The 12,502-nt window shown below is 38.1% G+C and overlaps 1 protein-coding gene across 1 annotated transcript; it reads right to left on the bottom strand.

The window, feature by feature from the left end:
- Window positions 1-458: 458 nt before the first annotated feature.
- Window positions 459-1,394, bottom strand: LOC129505017 (olfactory receptor 51B4). The gene has a single exon (XM_055317942.1). It carries the CDS (start codon window positions 1,392-1,394, stop codon window positions 459-461), a length of 936 nt encoding a protein of 311 aa, XP_055173917.1.
- Between the last annotated feature and the right edge of the window lie 11,108 nt (window positions 1,395-12,502).

The following is a 12,502-nucleotide window of genomic DNA, read 5'->3' as shown; positions in this document are numbered from 1 at the left end:
ATTTCCTCTCATTTGGACCACAAACTCTGTTTGCATGGATATATCTGACTAACCTGTGCTTATCCCTATTACAATGCATTTTTTCTCCCTGGCCCCATCTGTCAATAATACTTTTGCATCCAGCTGTTCAGTAGTGATAGCATCTGATAATGATGCTAAGAGGCACAAGTGAGCTATCAGAGGAGGCAGGGCCAGTGAAGACAACAAGGCAATCAGCCAGAAGTCAGATAAAGAGAGTGGTTGGGGATGATATCTTCTGAGGGAACACTCAGTGGATGGACAAATAATGAAGAAAGGAGAACAATAGCTCTAATATAAAGATGCCAAGGCACAAGTCAACGTATAGCTTTATGTCTCATATAACTCTGAAAAAAGACACTGAGTATAAAACCAAGCTTCTCTTCCAATAACAGGAAATGAAAAAATCCCAGAAATCTCAAGATTGTTGAAATGAAAGCTCAAGCCCTATTGTGTAGAGAAAATAGGCGAATGAAGCCTCTCTGAATTTGCTTGGTCTTCATACTATATATAATGGGGTTCATGAATGGAGGAAAGAGAAAGTAGACATAGCTCATGGTGATGTGGACCACATGTGGTGCATGCTTCCCAAACCTATGGATGAAAGTTAGGCCAATCACAGTAATATAAAAGACCAGGACACAGCTAATATGTGAGACACAGGTGTTAAAGGCCTTAGCTCGCTCTTCTCTAGAGGCGATGCCCATAACTGTCTTCAGGATTAAAATATAAGAGAAGAGGATAATGAGAGCATCTAGGAAGAAAGTCAAAGCAACCAGAATGACTGGGTACACACGATTAAATGTAATATCAGCACAGGCAAGTTTCATGACATCTTGGTGGAGGCAAAAGGCATGGGAAAGAACATGGGAACGGCAATATGGGAACCAGTAGAGTGGCATGATTGGGGGCACAATGGACATAAAGCCCCTCATTAGTACGCCCAGTCCTACCTTCATCACCCTAGAATTGGTAAGAATGGAGTTATACCTCAGAGGAGTGCGGATGGCGATGAATCGGTCATAAGCCATGGCAAGCAAGACACCCGATTCCACAATGGCCAGGGTATGAATGAAGTAGGACTGAGTGAAACAGGCACCCTGGGAAATTTCCCTCTGGTCCAGCAATAAGACACCCAGGACTGTGGGCATTGTAGTTAGTGTCATCACAAGGTCTGTACCTGCCAGCATAGCCAGGAAATAGTACATGGGCTCATGAAGGCTGGAGTCGTTCCAAATGAGGAAGAAAAGTGTGCCATTGCCCAAAAGGATGGAGAAGTAGATCATAAAGAAGGGAATAGAGATCCAGTGGTGAATTGCCTCTGAGCCCAGGAAGCCAGTTAGCAAGAAGGGAGCAGCACTGTTGTTGGACCACATGGTAGGTTTTCAAGTGAAGAACTCTCTGAAGAGTTACGACCACTAAAAAATCAGTATTGTTTCTTTCTGTCCATCTTTCTGGAGCACGTCATCCGGCTATTTTTCATGTCAAACCTTACAAGCTTTTGTGGATTTTCTCAGTCTTAATTAATTCACAAGGTCTCTGTCTAGAATAAGAAATAACAGTAATGCTGACATATTAATCTCAACAATTTACTATTTATTTATTTTTTTTTAATTTATTTATGATAGTCACAGAGAGAGAGAGAGAGAGAGAGAGACAGAGAGAGAAGCAGGCTCCATGCACTGGGAGCCCGATGTGGGATTCGATCCCGGGTCTCCAGGATCGCGCCCTGGGCCAAAGGCAGGCGCCAAACTGCTGCGCCACCCAGCGATCCCCTCAACAATTTACTATTTAGTATACAACTTTTATTCTTTCTATCTCAGTTCTTACTCGCAGTTCCTTAAAATCATTCCTTTGGGCTCTATTTTGTTCCCTTTGCTTTTTCATTCATCCTCATACTATCTTTTTTTTAAGATTTTATTTATTTATTCATAAATAAATAAAGACAGAGAGAGAGAGATTTTATTTATTTATTCATAAATAAATAAAGACACAGAGAGAGAGAAGTAGTGGGAGAAGCAGGCTCCATGCAGGGAGCCTGACATGGGCCTCGATCCTGGGTCTCCAGGATCAGGCCCCTGGCTGAAGGTGGCACTAAACCACAGAGCCACCCAGGCTGCCCCTCATACTATCTTTCATATAAACCCTTTGGGTATTTCTTTCCAATTTGGGCCAGTTCAGATTTTCTCTCTTGACAACAACTATCTATTTGTTTCACTGATTAATCACTGAGGAAAATAATCAGTATAAATAAGTCTATCGTCATGAAATGTTTGAGAAATATTGTCATCAATATTACCATCTCAAAGGGACTGTGAAAGAGATGACTCACATAGAAGTCTAGAGAAGTCAGAACAAGTGGGCACAGGTGGTAAACTCAATTTAGGAGGGTGGGATTATTCAGTAGACTTGGTGTTCAGAAATTTTCAGTGCTGCAAAGGATCTGAGGCCTATAACACCAGGGACAAACTTTAAAATAGGAAGAGAATTGGAAACTTCTACAGGAAACATTTTTAAGGAAGACAGTCCTAGAACAAAGGCCTCTTCAGAAACCAGAAGCCTAATACTTCTACTGAGCCACAGATTAAAAGGAAAAGAAAAGACAAAAGTATTGGAAAGGCAAACGCAATATCAGAAATAATCAGTGCATCCTTAAACAATCAGTTTTAGGAAGTAGGTAAGAAGAACCCCCATAGGGAAAGAGACAATGACTAGAGTGCTGGTGAAGACAATCATGCAGACCTTCTGATATTTATGAGTCTAGAAAGCTATATCTAGAAAAATTAAGAATGGGTTTCTATAGAGAACTTTGAAATATTTTTATAATTTATCTATAATTATTAAATCAAGTTAGCTTTGTTTGCATAAGACCAAGAAATTTTGTGACAAGTTGATTACAATCATTAAAGAGAACTGCATAAAAAAAAATACAAATTTCTCCCCACTTCAATTGAATCAATATGTGACCAGGATCTTTTTATTTAATTTGTTTAAAGATTTATTTTGAGAGAGAGAGAGTTCAAGTGGGGAGAGGGGCAAAGGGAAAGAGTCTCTAGCAGACTCCCCACTGAGTGTGGAGCCTAGTGTGGGGCTTGATCTGAAAAGCCTGAGATCATAACCTGAGCCAAAATCAAGATAGATGCTTAACCAACTGAACCACCCAGATGTCCTGCTCAGGGTCTTTTTAAACATTGTCTTATCTTAGGCAGCCAGGGTGGCTCAGTGGGTTAAGTATATGCCTTCAGCTCAGGTAATGAACCCAGGTTCCTGGGATTGAGCTCAGCATCATGCTTCCCTGTTCAGCGGAAGAGTCTGCTTCTTCTTCCCCTCCCTGCTTGTGCTCTCTCTTGCTATCTCGATCTCTCTTTCAAATAAATAAAATATTTTTTAAAAAATAAACATTGATTGTTTTCTCTTATAGACATCACCATTTCTACCTCTAAAGAGGAATTAAGGAATAATGAGGTGATGGTGATCTTTGCAGTATCTCCATTTCACAAAAACCTATAAAAACACCAATAGTTTTTTGTTTTTGTTTTTTGTTTTAAAATCTGACACATGACAACATCTCTAATATTGAGCAGCGAATGGTGGAGGGAGATAAATAGAGGAAAGGTGAATTACTGTGGAAGCAATAACCCTTTCTGGAGTACCCTGTCAATGACAGAAAGGTCAGCATGGGTACTAAAGTGGCGGGTACCTTATTGATGTGAACACTGATACTATTGCTGTATAACTTGATCCACTGAACTACAACCAATGTGGGACTCACCTTGATAACACTTATCTACCTCTACACAGGAGAGATGTGTATATCATTATAGATTATAATTCCTACCTGCTGTACTCCTAAAACCTTCCAACATTGCCTTTCTAATAATGGAGATATAGAGAAGGGATTAATGCTACAATTTATTGTGTAGGATAGAGACAAATGACCTCCTTAGACCTGTAGTCACCTAGAAAGAGGACCAGAGGGAAAAAGTAGGAGAAAATTCAAAATTGCTTAAACTATATAGTGATGTAAAAGTCCAAATTTAGATTTTGAATGGGTTTAGGCTCCAAAACTGTGTGGTAATCACTTTGGAATTCCTTTTACTAATATATTTTGATTAACCTAATTTAGAAGAGTATCTTATTCATTATCTATACTCCCTAGTAGCAGCTACATTGGCATTTAATTATAGAAGATTTGCCAGTACAGGAACTATCCACACAACCCAAACATGCCAAAGAGAAGAGCTGCTCAGTTTAGAGACTCTCTTAATGTGGAATATGACATTAGTGATAGTGGTAACTGCAGTGGAATTTCTTATCACCATCAGGCAAGCCTACAGGCTCCATCAGGGATACAGAGGTGACTGGAATTCATTATCCCCTTATCCCACCTGAGGGTCTTCTTTGGGCTGATGCTCTGAAAGCAGCTAACCCTGTGTCTTCAATAGTTTTGGAGAATCATGCAGATACATCTTCAGTTTCTTCAGCTGACAAGAGGCTTGGGAACTCTCCCCGAAACCAGCTATAAAGACGTAAGAAATTTGAGAAGGGAAAGAAGACAGCACATTAGGATCATATTGACAAAATAGGAAAATCTTCTCTTTATTTCTGGATAATCTGCAAGCACTCCATACAATCAGTGTCTCCTGCTTCAATTTCTTCACACTTACCTCTTACCTGAGAGTTTGTGCTCCTTTATATACATAAACTAGTATATATATTACTGTATATTAATAATGGGAAGCTATGGGCTGGAGACAACAATCTGAAAGAGCTTTTAAGTGATTGCTTAAATCTTACCTTAGATATGAATTAATGTAGGAAAATAGATATGTAGAGGAAAGTTGTGTACCTAGAAAAATCTCCATTTTAGGATAGAAAAAATATCTCAAATGAAATGGGCAAAGAAATAAGCAGAAATATAAAAGGATCGCAAAGGTGATCTATAATTATAAAAGCCAGTGGAAAAGAAATTTTATAGAAGTAGTGTTGTAGTTTAATAGTGAAAAATGTCACAGAATTGCCAAGTAAGATAAAAATTGAAAATATGCATTGTTTCTGGGAAATAGGTCTTTGGTGCTCTTAACAGTTTCCTTTTTTTTATAATAAATTTATTTTTTATTGGTGTTCAATTTGCCAACCTACAGAACAACACCCAGTGCTCATCCCGTCAAGTGCCCCCCTCAGTGCCTGCCACCCAGTCACCCCCACCCCCCGCCCTCCTCCCCTTCCACCACCCCTAGTTCGTTTCCCAGAGTTAGGAGTCTTCATGTTCTGTCTCAATAGAATGGTGGGAGTACATGCTTAATGATGATGAAATGGAAGATAAATATATAGTCAGAAAGTGAAAACAATATATTATTTACATTCTTCAGATGACACCATCAAGCCTTCAAGAGATTATATAATTTGTCCAAGGTCACACAATGAGTATGTAGCCTATAGGGATTCAAACGGAGGTTATCTGACCCCAAGCTCAAGTTCTCAGCTGACATCCATTGAATATAAATGGTTCTCCTGGCCAAGCTTGCCTTTCCATGAGGTATCCCCTTTCCTGAAGTCTTCATATCATTAACAACAGTAAAAAATGCTTAGAAAGAGAAAGAATTAAATGCTTTCTCATTCTTTACAGAAAAACTGTATAAGCCACGTAGAAGAAATATTCTTAAAGCATCCCTGCTGCGTTTGAATGCAGGAGTTTCCTCACCTGAGCCACAGCTTTGCCTTTGTGGGACCTGAGCACCAACTGAGAGCATTATTGCTGCATCCTCAAGTGTGTATTCAGAGTTGTGAGGGGAGATATATATTTGTTAAAGAAACAACTCCCATGGGAGTCATTATACCTCATTTCTATGTAGGCTATTTGGGAATAAATAATCCTCTTTTCTTTTTTAATTTGAGAAAGTTCTAGGCCATTGATGTTGGTCCCAATGCCCTCCATTTCCTCTCTGGATGGAAGATTTTTAAGAGAAGCAGCATCTCTAATGCCATGTGAAGCATGACCTAAGTCACTCTCAAGTGTTTTATGGGTCCCTGAATGAGAGGATCAGTCCCTTGTTCTTGAATGTTGGCATTTGGGGAACAATATTTGTCCCCTCTCTTTTAAAACTGTTCATGAATTATATTCTCACACAACATAAGACTTTTATAAATAAGGCAGGTATTATCAGATCTGTCTCTTAACACATTTCAGAATCAGTCTTCAAGATCTAAAAAAGTAAAAAATGTGTATTCTATATAATATATAGGGCACCCTCAGCAAGTTATACCTTGTAACACACTATAAAGTACCTCTTGTTTATATTAAGACAGTAAAGAAAGAGTAAATAACTGCTCATATGTTCAGGTCAGATTTGACCACATTATGATTTTAGGTCATGTCAGATTTTGCCAGTAAATACATTTCACAATTCTTCAGAATCTTTGATTTTAGGATTATAGTTAAGGAGTTTTAGCTTTTTTTTTTTTTTTTTTTTTTTTTTAGATTTTATTTATTTATTTTAGAGAGAGAGTAGGGGGAAGGGCAGAAGGAGACAGAAGCAGGCTCCCCGCTGAGCAAGGAGCCCAATGCAGGACTCCATTCAAGCATCCCAGGACCCCAGGATCATGACCTGAACTGAAGGCAGACATCCAGTCGACTGAGACACTCAGATGCTCCAGGTGATATAGCTTTTTAATAACTTTGATATCAATTCAATTCTTGTTGCATTCATAATAAACTAAAATTCACAAAAATTTTTAAGGGTTTGCATTTTCAGTGCATACCAGAGAAATGAACACATTTAGTGCTCAGTAAGTATTTGTCGAGTGAAAGCATGCAGAATCATGTAATTAGGCAATGGACTTTGTGGTCAAATTATAGAGATTTTACTTTTATTTTAAATAAAATGAAGAGTTTTAGATTCGGTTCCTTATTCCAGTAAGTCAAATCATGATATCTCATTTCCTTTATTTTTTATCATTTATGTATCTTCAACTTTTATGTCAACCCCATCACAGAAAGAAATGCATAACATGGCAGGATCAAGAAGACTGTGTCTTTTTCCTTCAGAGCTCTTTGTTTGGTCAGTGAGACTTAAGGTAAGAATTTTCAACCACCCATTATAGAACTTATATTTTTCCAACCTGCCTGAAAGTCTGCTTTGAAAAATGATACGTGTAAATACACTCTCTATTTCTGTAATCTACACAGACTACTGGGTGGCTGGACTAATACTCATGAAAGGAAGTTTTAGTTTCAATAAAGCACTCTACCTAGATGATACTATGTCACAGATTAAACTTACTCTCTTCCTCTTTCTTCTGTAACTAGGTCACCATATAGGTATAGACAAAAAGTCATAATTGAAGTCACTGAGTTGAGCCTCACATATGGACAAGGTAACTGGCCTAATGATCCAGGGACAAGGTTGAAAAGATATGTATAAGTGTGTTGAGGATTTAGTGTGTGGAGGATTTGTAAAGGAGGCTTTCCACTGAAGATAATGATGAAAAATGGGGTTACATAGTAGGTCTGACCTGACTAAGGTTATGGAAGGTAGAGTGACTAACCACTGCTCCTGCTGCTGACATGATGTCTGGGAAGCCTGTCTCTAACATCTTGTCTATTTTCCTTGTATACAACAGTTGATAATTTGAACCCCAGCTGAATAAGAACTTGTGTCAACTAAACATAATGCTAAAGAATTGTATTCTCGGAGGCATTCTGAAAAAGTTCTTCAGCACTTATGGTAGCACCCAAAACTAAGCCCTCAATCTCCTACTCAGAGTTTGGGGACAACCTCACCGATAAATCCACCTCCCTACAATCTGCTTCCTCTATCTTGAAAACAGCCATGCTGGTCCAACAGTGAGCAGCCTTCCTTTACCTCTTCAGCAACAAATACCTTCAGATCCCAACCCACTGTGTGCCCAAAAAGCATGCCAATGATGCTGGTCCACTAGAGCTTGAGTCTTCCAGTCTTCTTAGACATTAGTTATAGGTAAATTAATAATTTTTAACTTGAAAGGCCATGCCAAGTGACTGAGATCTTTCTTACGTGAGGGAACTAAGAGTTTTAACTTGAAGGGCCTTGACCAGTTTAACTGGGATTCCTTCCATCAAATGTAACACTCTAGGGCAGCCCGGGTGGCTCAGCGGTTTAGCGCCACATTCAGCTCAGGGCATGATCCTAGAGTCCTGGGATCAAGTCCCACGTTAGGCTCCCTGCATGGAGCCTGCTTCTCCCTCTGCCTGTGTCTCTGCCTCTCTCTCTCTCCCTCTCTCTCTCTCTGTGTGTGTGTGTGTGTGTCTCATGAATAAATAAATAATCTTTAAAAAAACAAAACAAAAAACAAATGTAACACTCTAAAAGAGGCAGCCTATCCTTAAATTTAATTATATTATTAGAGTAGGGTACAATATCACAGTAACTGCTGGCCATCACAGGGAGCCATAGATTTCCCACAGCTTCTGTGGCTTCAACTATGACTTGCAAAGCTAGCCTTTGCTCAGCCATAAGAACCTCTAAACTAAGGTCAGCAAATCAAGATAGGAGCAATCTGGAGTGGAATTTTCTAGTAAGACACTTGTAATGTTAAACCAGATTTTAGGATTTTGGTTTATATTTGACATCAATGGCTTGAGCATTGCACTCTGGGGCACCCTGCATCCCTCATGAGATTTGTGGAGGAATAATTCAAGTTTCACAACTAAATAAAGCTAAATAAGTTTTAGTGCACAGCCATACAGAAAACTTCTTCCCCAAATTATTTCTTGTATTTGCAAGGACTGAATTCTTTTCCTCTCCATATCTTCCTATTTTCTCAAGATAGAGCTTTATACAGAGGAGGCCAGAGTCCATAGTTGTTAAAAAGAAATCACCAGTTCTAATCTTTCTCCATAAAGATGTACCTATAAAATGAAGAGGTCCTATATTTCTAGTTCTGGAATGGTTGTATTTTTTTTTTCTATTTTGCCCTGCCACAACATCACCAGTCAAATGAAAATTTTATTTAAATAATCTGAATTACAAATGTCTTCCTTCCAGGAAACTTGTCTAGTTTTCTCAGTCAAGGGATGAGTTTGGACAGTATAATATTCAAAGTGGGAGGAGGAGAGATATATTTAGGTAAGTTTTGGGTATAATTAAAGGAGAGCATGAATAATTTACTAATGATTTTATAAAATTATGAGGGATTTCTGGTTTATTAGGAAAACATGAAATGAAAATTAGGGGTTTAAGAGGTCTCTAGACTCAGACTAGAGTATTTAAAAGGACATCTGGAAATTCTATTTTAAAAATAATTCAGTAGATTTTTCTCAAAAAAAAATATACAAATGGTCAATAAGCCTGTGAAAAGATGTGCAATATGATTAGTCATTAGGAAAAAGCAAATCAAAAGCACAATGGGATACAACATCACACTAGGACAGAGGCTATAATTAAAATAACAGAAAACAAGTATTGGTGAGGGTGTGGAGAAAGTAGAGCTCTTGTGCATTCCTGGTGGGAATATAAAAAGGTGCCAGTTCTGAGGAAAATAGTTTGATAATTTCTCAAAATTCATCTAAAGTTACAATATGACCTTAGCCATTCCATTCCTAGGTATGTATTCAAAATAAGTAAAAACAAATACTCAAACTGATACTTACAGGCCAATATTTATTGCAGTATTATCCACAGTAGCCAAAAGATAGAAATTATTTACTCACTCCTGCCCCAGGGTGTTCCTGGCTCCAGAGCTGATCTTAAGGAAACTGGGCTCCTGGGGTACACCCGGCCTTCTCTGTGCCCCACCCTCTCTGCTGCCCCCTCCAGGCACCCCCAACCACTCCACCCACTTTGCCTCCATCTTGCTTGCTAACTGGTTGGACTCTGACACTGCTCCAGGGGTCAGGTGAGAATGTGCACCCCTCACTCTTCCCATTCTCCTCTCCCTCTGTCACCTCCCCCTAGCCTGCCCTGAGCCTCACCATCAAGGAGATGGTAGAATCTGAAGGTGTCCCTGTTCTAGGGGGTGGAGAAGGGGCCTCTGGGTCTCCCAAGTGGTGAGCTATTCAGTGTGCAGGTCTGGGGACTGGGCTGCCCCTGGACTGCCCTGGTGGAGCATTTGGGGAGGATGCCACTGGGGTGAGATATGCAAGCCTGTAGGCCTGCCAGCAGAAAAATACAATAAAAAAAAAGATAGAAACAAGCCTGTGTCCCTTACCAGGTGAATAAACATAATGTACAATATTACTATATACACAGAATAGTACTGAGTCCTAAAAGAAATGAATTTCTGATACATGCCACCACATGAATAAAGCTTGAAAACCTTGTGCCGAGTAAAATAAGCCAGACACAGAAGGACAAATTATATTATTTCACTTACATGAAATATGTAGGATAGGCAAATTCATAGAGACATAAAGTAGATTTGAGGTTACCAGGGGCTGGAAGAATGATAGAATGAGGAGTTGTCAATTAATAGATGATGAATTTCTTTTATTTATTTATTTATTTATTTATTTATTTATTTATTTATTTATTTTATTTTTTAAATTTCTTTTAGAATAACAAAAAAAATTGGAAATAGTGGTGTTGGTTGCCCAACATTATGATTGTAATTAATTTCACAGAATTGTATACTTAAAAATGGTAAGATGGCATTTTCATTATATATATATCTCACATGTAAACCACAATAAAAAATAATTCAGTACATTTATTCCAGTTCATTAAATTTATTGTGACAGTTATAAAAGGAAAGTTTTGAGATCAGATGTTGTAATATAAAATATTAAAAGTTTTATCATTATTGTGCATAGGTGTGCACACACACACAAATATACGGGTGCTTAGCAGTATAAAGTCTCTTAGATCTTAGAGATGACTTGTGTCCACCAAGAAAAGAGGCAGAGCATTTATTCAGGGTCTCAGAATTGCAATGTGGGGAGCACAGATATGGGTAGCAAATCAAATATATGTCTGTCCAGGGGAACAAAAGTCAAGGATTTTTAGAGACAAAAAGGAAAGCTTATGTGTGTTGTTTATAAAGAAATTTGATTGTTGTTGGCTGCAGAAAATGAATCTTGGCTAAACATATTTGGTTGCTAAGGCTATCACTAAGCAAGATCTCTTACTATAGCAAGTTACAGGGGTTCAGGCTGAGTCCTTGGAATATTTTGGTTTGGCCCAGTTCAAAAGCTCTTGGTTCCACCTCAAGTTCCACCTGGTGAAGACCTATCTTTCTTTCTTTCTTTCTTTCTTTCTTTCTTTCTTTCTTTCTTTCTTTCTTTCTTCTTTCTTTCTTTCTTTCTTTCTTTCTTTTTTCTTTCTTTCTTTCTTTCTTTTTCTTTCTTTCTCTCTCTCTCTTCCTTTCTTTCTTTCTTTCTTTCTTTCTTTCTTTCTTTCTTTCTTTTTCCTTCCTTCCTTCCTTCCTTCCTTCCTTCCTTCCTTCCTTCCTTCCTTTCTTCTTTCTTTCTTTCTTTCTTTCTTTCTTTCTTTCTTTCTTTCAAATTATTTTTATAAATTGAAAAGGATGATCCAATCAACCAGTTCATTTGAAAGAAATAATGAAGTATAGACTTTTAAAAACCACATGTATGTCTTCTCAGAAACTGGTGATTGGGTATTTGTGAAGATACAGCCTTAACTCTGTATATAGTTACTTAAATAAACCAAAGTAATCCAGCTTTCAATTCTGTCACATCTCCATGTTTAAAGCTGTATCAGATCTTCTGTTTCTAACCCATTATATCACATCATAATTTATGTATCATCTCCTATCTGGCAGTATTTTCTAGACTGCTTATTTTATGTATGTATATATGTATGTATGTATTTATAAAGATTTTATTTATCTATTCATGAGAGACACACACACACACAGAGAGAGAGAGAGAGAGAGAGAGAGAGGCAGAGACACAGGCAGAGGGAGAAGCAGGCTCCATGCAGGGAGCCGGGTGTGGGACTCGATCCCGGGTCTCCAGGATCAGGCCTTGGGCTGAAGGTGGCACTAAACCGCTGAGCCACCCGGGCTGCCCTAGGTGTATTCTTCTTATACATGCTTTGCTTTTACTATGACTCTTAATGATGGGGAAGAAAGAAACATGTACTAAACGTGATTTTAGTGAATGACTGTTTAATTTCTTTTTTAGCTTTAAAAAGCCCAGTCCTATATCCTGGCATACTTCTTTTGGTCATTTTATAGAATCACAACTTCATCATTTGTATTTATTCTCAAAATCTCAGAATTTAAAAACTGTATTACTATGCTTCTTATTCATAAACATATTCAAAATCAAAAATTATTTTTCCATTGGTATTGCCATTCTTTAAACAGCATAAAGCAGAACTTAGGGTTATCTTTGCTTTCTCTCAAGCCTTCCTTCCCTCTGCTTTTCTAAAAAATTTGTAAATCTTATTAAATCCAGATCATAAACATGTGTCATATATTTCCATTACCTTTCATCTCCACTTCCTTAAATTGAACTACTATTATCTCTTTTTCCAACTACTCC

Source organism: Nyctereutes procyonoides, unplaced genomic scaffold (genome assembly GCF_905146905.1).
Source record: "Nyctereutes procyonoides isolate TBG_1078 unplaced genomic scaffold, NYPRO_anot_genome, whole genome shotgun sequence".
NCBI classification, from domain to species: domain Eukaryota; kingdom Metazoa; phylum Chordata; class Mammalia; order Carnivora; family Canidae; genus Nyctereutes; species Nyctereutes procyonoides.
The sequence above is the reverse complement of the archived record's forward strand: the minus strand, read 5'-3'. Positions and strand labels throughout refer to the sequence as shown.

Coding starts and splice junctions, on each gene's coding strand:
- LOC129505017 (XM_055317942.1), bottom strand. CDS start 1,394: ATGTGGTCCAACAACAGTGCTGCTCCCTTCTTGCTAACTGGCTTCCTG.